The sequence below is a fragment of the Acipenser ruthenus genome, chromosome 8, assembly GCF_902713425.1.
Source record: "Acipenser ruthenus chromosome 8, fAciRut3.2 maternal haplotype, whole genome shotgun sequence".
NCBI lineage: Eukaryota > Metazoa > Chordata > Actinopteri > Acipenseriformes > Acipenseridae > Acipenser > Acipenser ruthenus.
The window spans coordinates 14066449-14082356 of NC_081196.1; the positions used below are offsets into that span (position 1 = coordinate 14066449).

Genomic DNA, 15908 nt, shown 5'->3' on the forward strand with positions numbered 1-15908 from the left:
ATAGACAAAGTAATGTTAATTGTGTTGCCACAATTGTAATGGGAGAATATTCCCAATTTTTTTACAACAGTCTTCAATAACATATATGTATCTTAAAATATATTACTTACTTGTTTTACTGTGATGTATTTGTAATATGGGTTTTAATAGCTAGTAACCATTGTGTTACTGTAAAGACAAGTTATACTATAATTGGTTTCAGTCGGAGCATATTGTGAAAAAAATAAAATAAAAACATGTTTGGACCATTTACAGTAGTTTTACACAATGCTTAATTAAAGGAAATCAGTACATATATTCGAACATTTTAAACATCATGTGTCCCCACATTCATTCTATAGTGTGTTTGTAATGTAGCTTCCCAGACTTGACTCCCAAAATGTTTTTGATTCTGCTGAAATTCCTGTGCAGTTTCTGGGTAACAAGCACAATGTGTTGTATGGTAACAGCCAGCAGCCAGTATACATTGCACCTTCAATCAGGACTGTACTAAGAATGTCACACTAACAGACTTCCACAATGAATATCAAGTAGGGCATTTTAATTACTAAGGAAATACCAAGTCGTATGAATGTACTGGGAAGACCTGAGCCTGATAACAGGCATCATTTGTTTCTGAGTTGTAATAATAAATACAGCAGTTATTAGCTCTAATGTGCAGAGGCTTCAATTCACATTTAAAATAAATAAAAATACTACTACTACTACTACTACTAATAATAATAATAATAATAATAGTAATAATAATAATAATAATAATAATAATAATAATAATAATAATAATAATATATGGAGCTGTCTGTAACAACTTACCTAATAACAAAATACTACAAAATTGTACTAGCTACCATTCCCAAAGCAGGGTCCCTTTTTTTGATGATCTAAATAGCAGTAAATTAAAATGTATAAATCAGAATTGTCTCAGCGCTCATTTCACTGTATTTTCATTGTACTGTATGTAGTAATGTTAATAAGTGGATCAGTAGATCCCCCCCTTGGGGGTGACTCAACCTGGATTCACACAGAGGTAAAAACTGCTTAATTAAGTGGAGTTACACCCATGTCTGTCTGAAGATGAAGAATTCAATAGAATACAAGACATGGCAGGAGCCCTTTGACAGTGTATACAATATGGACACCTTGGAATAAAGCCTTTGTCCACTGTGAAACAAAAATAAACACAGGAACAAAAAAAAACAAAACAGGTACAATGACCAAAATAAAAGGATTCAACAAAACACACTAGGAACCCTTTAGGCTGGCAAAGGCCTTCATGGAAGGTCCTCTGTTTCTCCAAAATTCTCCTGTTCAGGCTGGACATTAGCCATCACTCAACTCTCCCTCTCAAACAATGGAATTAACCCCATCCCTGCCAAAATTAAAAACAAAATAATTCATCTTTGTTTAAACACAATTTACCTTGGTACCTTCGCTTTGTGCGTAGCACACATGGCGACCAGTGGCCATCTCCCCCCTTGAACAATCACAACCCCCTTTAGACCCCAGCCATTTCCCCACAAGTCCCATCCTATTGGTTTTTCTTCTTTTGGCTTCTTGTGGGTGGGTTGTAGGGCGACTTGGACCAGACTCCTCTGTCTCCGCTGGTTCTGCATCTTCTATCAGAGGTGCCTGTTTAACCCCTTTTAAGACCCCTGGGTTTTGATGAGGTGGGGCCTGTTTTAGCCCCCTTGCTACCCCCTAAATCTGATGTGTTGTTTTTCCCCTCTGGTCTCCTCTCTGGAGGGTGACCCAAGCGTAGGTGCAAGCCCCTGGCTTGTTGGCGCTGGGCACTCTGACAGGGGCAGTATTGGCAACTGCGACACTGGATCCTCCTTCTCTTGCACTCAGGGAGGAAGCCCCTCTTTCTCTGGCACTCTGGCAGGCCTACTATGACTGTCTCTCACATCCCTGTTATTCTGTCCTCTCACTCCCATCCTCTGTCCTATCTCTGCCGCTGCTCCCCTAACTCCTCTAACCTCATCCCTCTGCCTCTCCCCCCTCCCACTCTCTCCCCTCCTGCACTCTCTCTGGTGCCCTCTGGAACTGTCACCCTTCTGCTAACAAAGCTGATTTCATCTCTGCCTTTGCCTCCCACCTCTATCTCGATTTCCTTGCTCTCACTGAATACTGTCTCTCTCCTGATAACACTGTAACTCCTGCTGCCCTGTCCTCTTTCCACGTCCTGTCCCATACTCTGCGTCTCACTGGACAGGGAAGTGGGATCGGTCTTCTCCTCTCTCCCTCCTTACTCTTTTCTGTCCCCTCTGACCTCTCTTCACTCTCTGTTAACACCTTTGAATTTCATGCTGTCCAACTAACCTCTCCTTGTCAACTCCCTCTTTTTGTACTGTACCGTCCCCCTGGACCTCTCACTCACTTCCTCGATGAACTCGACTATCTCCTCTCCTCCCTCCCCTCTCTGTCTACCCCAACTATCCTGTTAGGTGATTTCAACATCCATCTCTCCAACCCCACCCACTCTGCCCGGATTCCTTCCTCTCCTTCACTCCTTAAACTTCTCTCTCTCTCTCTCCATCCCCTCCAACCCCAACACCCTATGTCTCGCCTACTAACTCACCCTCCTTCTCCTCCTTCTCTCCCCTCTCAGACTCTAACCTCTCCTCCCTCCTCCAGGGCCACAAACCCACCACGTGCGCCCTGGACCTCCTCCCCACTCACCACTTTCAAGCTGCTGCTCCTGCTCTACTCCCCTTCATCTCCTCCCTTCTCAACACCTCTCTCCTCTCTGGTCTCTTTCCCTCTGCCTTCAAACAAGCCTCTATCACCCCCTCCTCAAAAAACCTACCCTCGACCCCACCTCCCTCCAGAACTACCATCCTGTCTCCCTCTTACCCTTCTTCTCTAAAACCCTCGAGCAGGCAGTACACCGCAAGCTTTCCTGTCTAACCACTCTCTGCATGACCCTCTCCAATCTGGTTTCCACTCTGCTCACTCCACTGAAACTGCTCTCCTGTATGTCACTAATTCGCTAAACTCTGCCCGTGCTGCCTCTCTCTCCTCTGTCCTAATTCTTCTCAATCTCTCTGCTGCCTTTGACACTGTTGATCACTCTATTCTCCTATCCTCTCTCTGACCTGGGAATCTCTGGCGCAGCTCTGGCCTGGTTCTCCTCCTACCTCTCCTACCACACCTACCAGGTAACCTGGTGCGGCTCAACCTCCACACCTCACCCTCTCTCAACAGGGGTCCCCCAAGGATCAGTCTTGGGTCCTCTCCTGTTCTCTCTCTACACCCGCTCCCTGGGCCCCCTCATCGCATCCTATGGTTTCTCATACCATTTCTATGCTGATGATGCTCAGATCTTCCTCTCCTTCACCCCCTCTGACCCCACCATCTACTCCCGTATCTCTACCTGTCTGTCTGCTATCTCCTCTTGGATGCACTCGCATCACCTCACACGCAACCTCTCTAAATCTGACCTCCTTTTCTTCCCCTCCTCATCTTCCCCCTCTTCTGATCTCTCTATCTCCATTCCTCTGTAATCTACCATGCTCTCTCCCTCCTCCTCAGCCAAGAACCTTGGAGTAGCCCTGGACCCCTGCCTCTCCTACTCCCAGCACATCTCCACTCTAACACGCACCTGCTGTTTCTCCCTGAGCAACATACAAAGAATCTGACCCTTCCTCACCAACTACTCCACACAACTCCTCATCTAGGCCCTGGTACTCTTCCACCTAGACTACTGCAACTCCCTCCTGGGCACCCTCCCTGTGTCCACCACCCATCCACTCCAGCTCATCCAGAAATCTGCTGCTCGTCTGGTGTTCTCTCTGCCTCGCTTCTCCACTGCTCCGCTCACTCCACTGGCTCCTGGTCACCGCTCGCATCCAGTTCAAGACTCTTGTACTCGCCAACCGATGCCTTGACCAGACTGCACCCAGCTACCTCCAGACCCTCATCTCTCCCTACACCCCTACCCGACCTCTCCACTCCGCCTGCAGTAGAAGACTGGCTGTACCTCCTTTACGCTCCCCTGCCTCCAGAGCCTGCTCACCCTCGCCCCACAGTGGTGGAACGACCTTTTATTATTTATTATTATTTGTTTATTTAGCAGACGCCTTTATCCAAGGCGACTTACAGAGACTAGGGTGTGTGAACTATGCATCAGCTGCAGAGTCACTTACAACTACGTCTCACCTGAAAGACAGAGCCTTTATCCAAGGCGACTTACAGAGACTAGGGTGTGTGAACTATGCATCAGCTGCAGAGTCACTTACAACTACATCTCACCCGAAAGACGGAGCACAAGGAGGTTAAGTGACTTTCTCAGGGTCACACAATGAGTCAGTGGTTGAGGTGGGATTTGAACCGGGGACCTCATGGTTACAAGCCCTTTTCTTTAGCCACTAGACCACACAGCCTCCTCAGTCCTGACCTTCCTATGGATGTCAGGACTGCCCAGTCCCTCCTCAGGACACACCTCTTCAGACAACACCTGTAAAACTCAACTCTTCCTTTCTGGACTATATAGCACTCTGCCTTTAATGCACTTTAACTTGCACTTATCTGCTCCCTATTTTACTGTATTTAATCCTGCACTTAACCCAATCTGTAGTATTTTGTATTTCACATGCACTCGTATCTAACGAGTTGTAACTATCTGCTCGTGAACTGCCCCGATATCAAATCGTACTGTGTTTTGTATTTGCTCTTATTAGGACTGAAGTCATTGTATTTTGTATCTTGCTCTTAAATGTACTGTAATTCTTGATGTATTTTTTGTATACAACTGTAAGTTGCCCTAAGTAAGGGTGTCTGCTAAGAAATAAATAATAATAATAATTATAATAATAATAATAATAATAATAATAATAATAATAATAATAATAATAATAATTAATCCTCATGCTGGTGCACAAAAAACAGGAGCAAAGGACTCGCTTTTTCAGCTCCTTTATAACGGCATATGGGCAGGGTTAATTGATAATCAATTAGTCAATTAACACCTGGCCACCAGCTATACATTAGGTTTCAATTAGGCAGGGAAGAAAGTCTAACCTCCCACCTCTGCCATATCCAGCACACACTTTAATTTACCCAAACTTTCAAATTATACAAATTAAACACATTTTATTTACAAACCCAACCAAAAATACATTATTTACAGGGTCATTCAACTGTTCTTTTCATGCCGTTGGCCATGAAGACATGTCTTCAGTTCCTCCAGCAGTAGTTGTTGTCTCTCTTCTTCTGGTGGCATGTTGTTGCTAGATCCTGTTCCGCTGTCTAATTCATTTTTAACACTGCTGGGACGTCCCTTTTGGTATTAGTGGAGACAAAGAGTATGTAGTACATCCCATAATTTCTGGTTTCTCGTGTATCTTAATATGTTTTGTGTATTAATAACTGGGGACAAAATACAATGTGTCAAAAATGGGATCCCCAGTGAGTAACTTAGTAAAAGCATGGATTGCAGGATGAATCCTGCCATTGAGAGTTTTCTGCTTCTAATCTGTATCCCACTGAGTTGCTCATCTTGGGTGAGGGTGATAGGGAGAGCTGCATTGTCCTCTTAAAAGTTGATTCAAAAGTTTGAAAATATGCCCCGATTTGCCTTCCTCCAACAACACTGTACATTCTTGAAATCATAAACATTTTCTTGGAAGTAGGCACAGTAGCAATCCTGCATTTGTGCAATAGTGAATCAGTAGTAGGCTATTGGAATGTCTCCAGTACTGTAATCTCTTACATTATCTACTCTTATATTAATTGACTGATATACTGATATAAACAGATTCTTATTACCAGAGCAGTTGATTTTAAGAGACACATGCAGTTCATAGTTTTTGTGTCAGGTGTTTGCTTTAAGCATATTACTGTAATTGCATCCCAAATGAGTGTAATTAGCTTGCACATTTAAAAACAGTTTACTGACAAGTATAACTTCATCTCATTGGTCGGGGCTCTTTCTTATTCCCCAGTGAATACAAGAGTTACAGTTTGTTTTCCTCTAATGTTCAACAATAAATAAGAAGGGTTTCCCATATTCGACAGCAGAATACAGAGCACAGGACCTGAAAGCACTGCAAAAGGGATTGGTATGTACAATACTGTTTTTTGTTGCATATATCTTTATTGTACCTTGCCTTTGTTGTACTTGCTTTTACGTTTCAGAAAACTAAAATGTACTATATGTATTTCTTTATATATATATATATATATATATATATATATATATATATATATATATATATATATATATATATACAGTAGAGAGTCAATTATCCAAACTAATTGGTACCGATACTAGTTTGTATAATCGATTTGTACGGATAATCGAACAGGTATTAATTACAATTACTGTACCTTTAATAATGTATAGCATAAAGTTAACATACACAAGTACAGTACATTGTACACAAGTACCTGCTGATGATATATAGCTACTAACCTATTCTATCACATTAAGCATACAAAATTACAACACTTTACAAATCTAAATTAATGCAATTCAACAAAACTTTAACACCAACAGTTAAGGTAATGAAATACTGTAATTAAACATACATGCATTCCAGACAAGTTTTGCCGGTTATGCATCTCTGTAAAAGAAATAAGTTGAAGTCAACTGCATTAAAAAAAAAAAAAAAGTCTTCGGTACTTTGTCAAGGGCAAGGAATAATGTTGACCTGACACACTTATGTGTTCTGTTCGTCAAAAGCATTCATTGGTCTTTATTTTCTATGGAATTGTTTTTTCCGATATTAACGCCGGATAACTGCACATGTATATAGGAGGATACTGTATTTCCCGCCTTGCATGTCCGGAAGAAGCAATGCTTCCCTAAAAAAAAAAATAGAAAAAAAAAATAGTTAAATACATGTTCACTTCATTTTCTGAAACAAATATTATTATTATTATTATTATTATTATTATTATTATTATTATTATTATTATTATATTGTACATTGTGTGTGTGTTTTTTTTTATTTTGTATTTAGGTATTTCATTTGTATTTTTGTACTTACGTTTGGGGAGAGTTCGTTGAGGGAGAGTCTGAGTGCTGCAGGGTGTGCTCTCAGTCCAAGCACCTTGATAGCCCAGCGTTGGAGCTGTTTTGTTTTGATGTGTTTTTGTTTAACCATTTTATTTGTGTTACTGTATTGTTAAATAAAAGGGTTAAACAACAACACTTCAAAACAAAACAGCAAAAACAGCACCCAAGCTGGGCTATCACGGTGCTTGGACAGAGAGCACACCCTGCTACACTCAGTCCCTCCCTTGACTAACTCTCCCCAAACAAAGCATCTGGATTCCTTTATATAGTATGTGGCTGGGCTTAATGGATACTCACTTAACTAACTAACTGGCAAGAATGGAATTAAACCCCTCCTTGCCAAACTTAAATACAAAAATAATAAAATACACAATTTCGGGCCTGCCACAGACATATGATCATATTTAAAGTTTGGTGATAAATTAAAACCATCCCAGTTATCTAATGGAATGTGGACTATGTCTGCACAAAACTGTCGTTATCTTATTTGAAAGAAAATCTCGAGACACTCGAAATGAAAAACAAACAACACTTTGTTACTGAATACATTATATTCACGTGCAGTCATTTTCTTTTCCACAATTACTTATGTTTGTTACCTTAGGCAAGGTAATCCAAGATTAGCGATAATTGGGGTCTGTGATTGGGGTCAGCCCTAAGAGAACAAGCACCGCACGTACTCTTATACATTGTGATATGAAATGAAAATACATTATATTCATGGACTGTATTATAACTCACACACAGTAAATTAATCATAATTGGTAAACTTCAGGTATTCATTTCTGTTTATTATTATTATTATTATTATTATTATTATTATTATTATTATTATTATTATTATTATTATTCACAGGCTGATCAAGACTTTTGGAAGAAAAAAACAAACGATGGCCACGCAGCAAGAACCGGAAGACCTCAGTAATTTTACCCACCCAGTGGGGTTTTACATCAGAGGCTTTTATGCCCTACAGAATACAGATTATTATTTCATCTTCTTGTCTGTTGTTTATGTTGTAACACTGCTAGCAAACTTTCTAATAATGTCAATCATTTGGTACGCAGAAAGTCTGCACACATCAAAGTATTTAGCTATTTTTAGCTTAGCTGTAGTGGACGTCAGTTATAGCACTGCACTCATTCCAAAGGCAATACACACGTTCCTGTTTAACTCGAGATTCGTATATTTTGACGCTTGTTTAACCCAGATTTTCTTTGTACATTATTTTTGCTCAATGGAGTCGTTTGCTCTCTGTGTATTGGCGTATGACAGGTTAATTGCTATATACTTTCCACTGCGAAGTAATACACTGAATTCAACCACAAGAATGATGCTAGTTATTCTGATTTCTTGGATTATCCCTTTAATTGTCGTTGTGATTATGGTTGCTTTAATTCCACGACTGTCATACTGCAAAACCACAATTGTAAACAGTTATTTTTGTGATCATGGACCTGTGTTTAAAATAGCTTGCGGGGACTATTCTCCAAATTGGTTTATGGCTTGCTTTTATACTGTGGGTTTATTTTTTGCTCCATTTGCTTTTATTGTGCTGACATACATGTTCATCGTAAGGGCACTTTTAAAGATAGCGTCCGCTGAAGGTAGGTGGAAAGCATTTAAAACGTGCAGTACACATTTAACCTTAGTAGACATATTTTACATACCGATTTTAGTGACCTATGTTGTAGCGTGGGTAAATGTGCATATCGACACAGACACGAGAATTATTAATACATCCTTATCTGCTACCATTCCTCCTTTGCTAAATCCAATCATATACACCTTAAAAACGGAAGAAATTATGGAGCAAATTAAAAAGTTGATCAAAAACAGAAAAATCAGCTCCATAAATGGATAATCTTCAGACTGTGTGAGCCGAGTTTAATATGTGTGTGTTTATCTTCGATTCCGATATTTTGATTAAAAACAGTAGCTTATTGTGATAAGGTTAACATCTTCGCATTGGGCCCTGTCTAAGACCCTCAAAAATGATATTAAAATGTTCAATCTGGAATCAGACATACTTTGTTTTTGCGTTCAGTTCAGTTTACATGGATATTGTATTTTTTCATATACACCTATTCACAAGTTTATTTATGTATTTTTGTATTTATTTATTTATTTATGCAGAATAATGTGAAAATGGCAGCAACATATTAAACAATGTGTAAAGTTTTTGAAATGCCTTTCTTAACTGGGTGTAGTAAACAACAGCAGTTTAGATCAGTTACATACTTTAGTTTATTAATTCATTAAATAAAAAGGAGGGTTAGGAGGCATGTTATCTGAGAGAAGGATTTGTTTTTTTTAAAAAAAAAAAGCATAACCAAGATATTTTGGTAGAATTTACAGTAATTCATTTGAAGGGAAAGTCCAATTAAAAAAAATATATAACCTACGAAGTCAACTTCTTACAGTTGTTACAAAATATCACAATACAAAGTATCACATTGCAAAATATCACATTACACAATATCACATTACAGATAAGAGCAGTTATAAAGTACAGTAAAATCAGTGGAAAGTTAGATCAAATTCAAATAAGAGCAAAATAAAGAATACAGTCAATAATTACATTTTAGAGCGAATTTGACGAAGGGCATTTTCCCAGTTGTTTTAGAAAGAGTTTATTCTCATTTTTCAAAGCACTGTTTAATTTAGAATTATGTTTATAAAAACTCTTCAAAAACATTCCTTAAAACAGTGCTTGATGTTTTGTGACTATGGCCGGTCAGTAAGGAAAGTAAAGAGATATAGAGTGAAAAGGGGGGGGTATCAGTAGAGGTGGCTAAATGCACACATGAATAATTAATAAATGAATCCCCAGAGGTCCCCAGTGGCTCACTTAGTAAAAGCACTGCCAGTCATCCTACAGAGTCAGCTAAGCAAGCATGGTTTGAATTGCACTCACACAAAGTGGCCACTCTTGGCTGGGAACCTTCAGGAAGCTTTCCATTGGCTGTCGCTTACATTTGGCAAGTGAAAGGAGCCTATTGGCTTGAAAACTGATTTAAAAATGTGTAAACAAACTAAGAAAATCAAATAGTATGATAGAGTATATGTGGAAGAATAAAATCTTCATGTAACTGGAACTGAAAAAATAAAACAATTACAAATTACAGACAATTTTAATTTCAGGTTCCCGGTTGAATACTTTTTTGAGTCACTATATGACATCTGTAAATAAATTGTTTTGTGTCTATTTGTATGATTCAAAATATTGTTTGGTTAAAATAATGTTCTCTTGAATGAATAGGTGTTTGTGGGTTAACGGTTCACCATACTGAACCAAATTACAATAGTTTGTCGAGTCTTTAGCCCCATCATTATTTTCCTTATTATGTACTACAATAATAAAGTTTGTAAAAGTAACTAATATTTTGTGATTCAATCCTGTGGTTCATATCTTTTTTGCATAGGAGCAGTGTACTTCACATGAATAAAATAAATAAAAAAACAAATAAATAAATAACAAATACATTAATGAATAAATTACATTTTTTAAGCTGTGGTGCTATTATTATTATTATTATTATTATTATTATTATTATTATTACTGTTGTTGTTGCTAACACACCCTCCTACATGAATATCGTTTTTGTTAAAATGATGACAGGCCTACAGTATGTGTTAAAAAGTCAACACAGTTTGGGCAAAATTCTCATAAGGTCGTTATGCTAAAAGTAGTTGTAATATTTCAAATTGGTTAATTTACCCCAGATTTAGTATTCCATTAGGTCGTTATAACTATTTGTGGGGTAAAAACATTCTTCATTTATCAGTAACAAAATGTTGGTATTTTACCTAACAAGTGGACCAAATGTTTCTTATTAAGTGCTTATTAGCACAAATATCCAACCATTCTCAGAAATCTGATGTGATACTTGAATAGAAACAACTCGGATTAAAGCTTCTTGGGCACATTGACGATTAGCTAACATGTTTATCAATCATTCGTTGTACATGTATGTGGCCAACAATAAAAAGTTCATTTATTTTGTTTTTACAACATTGTGTAATTGTTTTTTTATTTGTTAAAAAATGAAGCCTCAATCAAGCATTCTTTCATTTTTTGGAAAGAAACTAAAAGACTCTAAGGACCCTATTTAGCAAATATGTGCACAGACACTATACCTAGGGCAAAAATGACAGCGTTAGCGAACCGCTGCGATAACGCACGAAAACGTGCTTTATCAATCGGGTCTTAAATAACGCACATCAAACCATGTGCCCAACCAATCAAATCACAGCGGGGGGAGCAAGGTTACAATAGGGTTGCCACCTGTCCGGGTTTGACCTGGACAGTCCGGGAATTGGCATAAGTGAAATGCATAAGAAACACCAACCTTCCTTTAATATTTTCTTTGACATACCGTATAACAGGACATTTTGGAGTGGATTTTATTTTGGCTTTATTGGCGGTTTGGATTGGATCACCAATAATATTTCCACCAATCAGAGTGTGGCATACAGTGTGTGATCCCGCCCTCTGACAGACTGGTGGTATGCAGCACAAGTTAAAGAAGCACTCGCTGGACAAGGGAAAGAATGTGTCGGATGTCAAAGTGAATATGAAAATGGCAGTGAGTGATGAAGCCATTTTGCTTAAAAAATAAATAAAATTTAGAATCAGGAGTTTTCCTTAAGTTAGGCATGTATAGCTCAACTTCAAACTGTGCGCACCATCACTGCCTTTATTATAAATGCTGTCCTGTTAAAAAAAAATATACTTATGGTACATATTTGCATCTTAGACAAGTAAAAATAAGTCTGCATTTGTTTTTTATTGATCCACATGTGTACCTGCGTACCAGTTATGTGAACCCCTGTCTGTAAGGCCTTGTCTGACCTGCCTGGCACTTGCAGCATCTGCAACCTCCAACACTGGGGCTTCAAGTTCAGCATCTGCTTCCCTCAAACCCTGTAATCTTTCTCTGTAAGTTCAACATCCATTACAGAGAGCTATGTTGTGTAAAACAAGCCAAGATGATATTGCTAACCTTCTGAGGAGTGTACTATAGTGTTCCCCCAGAGACATCCAAACATCAGAATCACATTTTGAGGATTCCAAATGTTCACTCAATTACAGTACAAGCACATTTAAAGGTACAGTTATACCTCTGCTCAACGGGTTGTGGGGTTGAGCAGTGGTGTCAGCGTCAGTGGATACCCATTGACCCCTTTCAACCAGTCTCTCAGACTGTCATCCCGCTGAAACGCAGCTGCCACCTGCGAATTAGCGAGGATAAACAAGTCATGAGTGGAGCAACAATAGTTTGCATACACATTTGTGATGTAGTTGTTGGCATCACAGATCACACACAAGTTGCATGTTGACAGAATAGGTCCCCTTACGATTTACGTAGAGGTGCCTATTTGGTGCGTGTACTGTAGTGCTACAGGCAAACAGTGTGCTCCCTGCATGTCTCCTTCCAGGGCAGCCTGAAGCAGCTGTCAGTGACTGTTTGTCTGTTGACGCAAAATTGCTGCATACATTGTGTGTCAGACAGGCTCAGAAAAGACAGATGACTTCTAAATATTTGGGGACGTCACCTCCCCCTCTCTTTGTCTGGCCACATAGAAATTATTATTATTATTATTATTATTATTATTATTATTATTATTATTATTATTATTATTATTATATTTCTTAGCAGACACCCTTATCCAGGGTGACTTACAATTGTTACAAAATCACAGTACAATCCAGTCCACATTAATCCAGTGCACACTCCATATTTCTTGTATTTCTCTTTTTCTCTCTCTCTCTTTTCTTTGCCTGCTTCCCTGGTAGTTTCACCGGTATTTATATTCGACCATGTAATTTGTGCACAGTTTAGACCTGGTTTACACATGTCAACTGAAACGCAAACGCTAACCTTGATGGTTTGCTAAATGGCTACATTTATATGTAAATGAACTACTCCCTTAAAGTTCAGCCCATGTTGAGCGCTAACACTGACTTACTGAGTGGACACTAAAACACGGTTGCTAAATCACATATGTGGGCAAAGTCTGTTTGCCAACACGTGTGCCTGATTCTGGTGCGCTAACTGTCAACAAAAGTGTTTTGCGATTGCCTTAGGGGTTTGCGTATGTTGCTAAATAGGGCCCCAAGTCTTCAGTAAGTACCAGTTTGGAGTCTGAAGACGTAGCGCATTCTGAAAGCAATCGATGGATGAGGTTGGAAACGACCCACGCTTTCAGACGCCAGAGACATCAGCAATCTAAACTTGTGGCCTGATATTTGGAACCAGAAAAAGTGGGAAGAATTTAAGGAGAAGTACCCCTGGTTGGACTGCAAGGACAGACAGCTTGGGGACTGCATGTTAATGTTGTGAATTCACAAGACAGAGTGGAGTAAATGATTAAACCTTCTTCAAATATATATATTATACTAAATGTTTTATTAGATCCGTTAAGCACTGCTGTTGAGATTTAAAAAAACCTAACACGTGTTTGTTGTGTGCGCCAGCAATTCCACTGAGTCAGTGGTGTCCAATTATTCTGACAAGTGAGCATTGTGTTTGTCTCAATGCAGAATAGTTGTTGGTTTGCTGAATGCATGGCCATTGTGCACTGGATATTTACAACATGGATTGTATGGATTATCATAGTCTGGAGACTAGAACTTTAGTGTTTATTTTTACAAGATGCCTGGTATGATGTACATTTTCACAGTACAAAAGACTTGAGTTAGGTGATACTTGTGTCGCTGCTAGTTTAGCATGTGTTGTGAATAAACCATTCCAGCTAGATCATAAATCCTTCAGATGTCTGCCCCGTAACAAAACCTGGACGCCTGAGTGGTGTTTTCAACTGCATCCCTCTGTCTGGCCATTCAGCGACACCCACAATTGACGTAGCAGGTAACAAAACCCAGTTACAGTGCTGAATAACAACTATTTGGATCGGGGGACATTGGTTTATTCATTTTTTAAACAAGGTTCTGACATTTATAATGTGTGCATTTTGTTTGCCTTGGAGACTCTTCTTTAGTGTGTGCTATTTACAAAACCAAAACCATTCTTGAAATAGTGTTGTCACTGTGTGCCAGAAACAGATTTTTGCCAGTGATGTCCTCCAAACCCAATTAAAAAGAACAATGGTCAAAGCCATCTCCAGCGCCTGCAGTGTTCTCAAGTGGGCTAGGTGGACCTGAGTGCGCAGCTCCTCAGCTCCCAGGGCCTCCAGCAATTGGTGCTTTGCGAGCTACTCCAGATAATAATCACATTCAGTAGATAACAACATGTAGGCATTAGCAATTCAATATTAGTGTTGTACTTAAAACTTCAAATAACTTGTGTCTCTCTTTATTTTAACTTATTTATATAAATGCACATTTATCTGATAAGCAAAATCAATACAGCAAAATGTTTTTTTTTTATACCTGCGTTTCATTTGTACACAGCACTCACATTTGATTTGCAAACTGAAATCTGTACTTCCTAAGAATACAAAACAGACACTGAACCGTATGTCAGGTAATCACAATCGACTCTTTATTGGTGTTTCAAAAACTCTGCAACTTTATTGACTCACAAAAATAACAGCATCTGTTAAATCTAAACTGTATGAATGTATCTCTGCCAATAGATGGCAGTATTAGCACAACTTGACTCCTTATGTTACACTGTAAATCTGTAAAGCAGGTGTGTATTGTATCAAAAATCTATTGCAGTGAAATATTATATTATTATTTTACACATTATTATTATTTATTTATTTCTTAGCAGACGCCCTTATCCAGGGCGACTTACAATTGTTATAAGATATCAATTACATTACAATTACATTATTTTTTACACATTATTTTTACATACAATTACCCATTTATACAGTTGGGTTTTTACTGGAGCAATCTAGGTAAAGTACCTTGCTCAAGGGTACAGCAGCAGTGGGATTGAACCCACGACCCTCCGGTCAAGAGTCCACACTGCACTACACTCAAATATTCAGATAACTTTTTTTGTCATACAATTCACTAAGAAGATTAATTGTTAGCGCTCGTTTGCGCCCTCCAAGCACCCCATAATCAGGTACTAATGACCTTTCCCCCAGCGTTAGTGCCTTGCCATGGGATCAAAACTGGGCCCTATATCTTCAATATATGATGCAATAAATCTTACATTATATACTAACATTCGTATGAAAGTATTTTTCTGTCCCATGATAGCTACAGAATTTCCTTGTAAACTTGATGCACCCTCTAGCTGTCACTTAAATATAACTCCAAAGTGTGCACTCCTTGCAGCAAGAGAAAGTTTCATGGCTGATGTATTTGGATAGACCTAATGAAGGCCTACAGCTTACTTCATACTGTTAGTGAAAACAAATAAACTCAGTCCCTTGTTAAAACCAGCACATGATGCAATTACTGTAACTAGCAGATTTGCTGACAATTATTACTTTAATCAACTGAGTATTAGAACCTTAATTAATTCCCCAAGAGAACCAAGTGAAAATAAATTGGAGTTCAATTGCTACGGGCCAGCACTTCAGAACTGAATCTGAAACGTGTGGGTTTGCAGCATACCTGGTATGTTATGAATTTACTTCATTTGAGTTCTTTCTATTATATTCCTTGATAGGGAGAGATATTATTTTTTGCAAGCATTGTGAATATTTTACATACCTCAGTGCAAAACAAATTATTATTATTATTATTATTATTATTATTATTATTATTATTATTATTATTATTATTAATAGTAGTAGCAGTAGTAGTAGTAATACATGTTTTTCATTCTCTAGTCTGCTGCTTTGGATAGCGGTGTCTGCTTCTTACAGGGAAATAAAACATAATTTTGTGCTCCTGGTTCTTACCTTGGTGATATAATTTCAGTGTATTAGTTTTTGTAGTGAACCATGGCAAACAATATTGGA

At 38.6% G+C, this 15908-nt stretch overlaps 1 protein-coding gene across 1 annotated transcript; it reads left to right on the forward strand.

The window, feature by feature from the left end:
- Nucleotides 1–6027: 6027 nt before the first annotated feature.
- Nucleotides 6028–10385, forward strand: LOC117406253 (olfactory receptor 51I2-like). The gene is made up of 2 exons (XM_059029545.1): nucleotides 6028–6059; nucleotides 7875–10385. Exon 2 carries the CDS (start codon nucleotides 7909–7911, stop codon nucleotides 8878–8880), a length of 972 nt encoding a protein of 323 aa, XP_058885528.1. The 5' UTR covers nucleotides 6028–6059; nucleotides 7875–7908; the 3' UTR covers nucleotides 8881–10385.
- Nucleotides 10386–15908: the final 5523 nt, after the last annotated feature.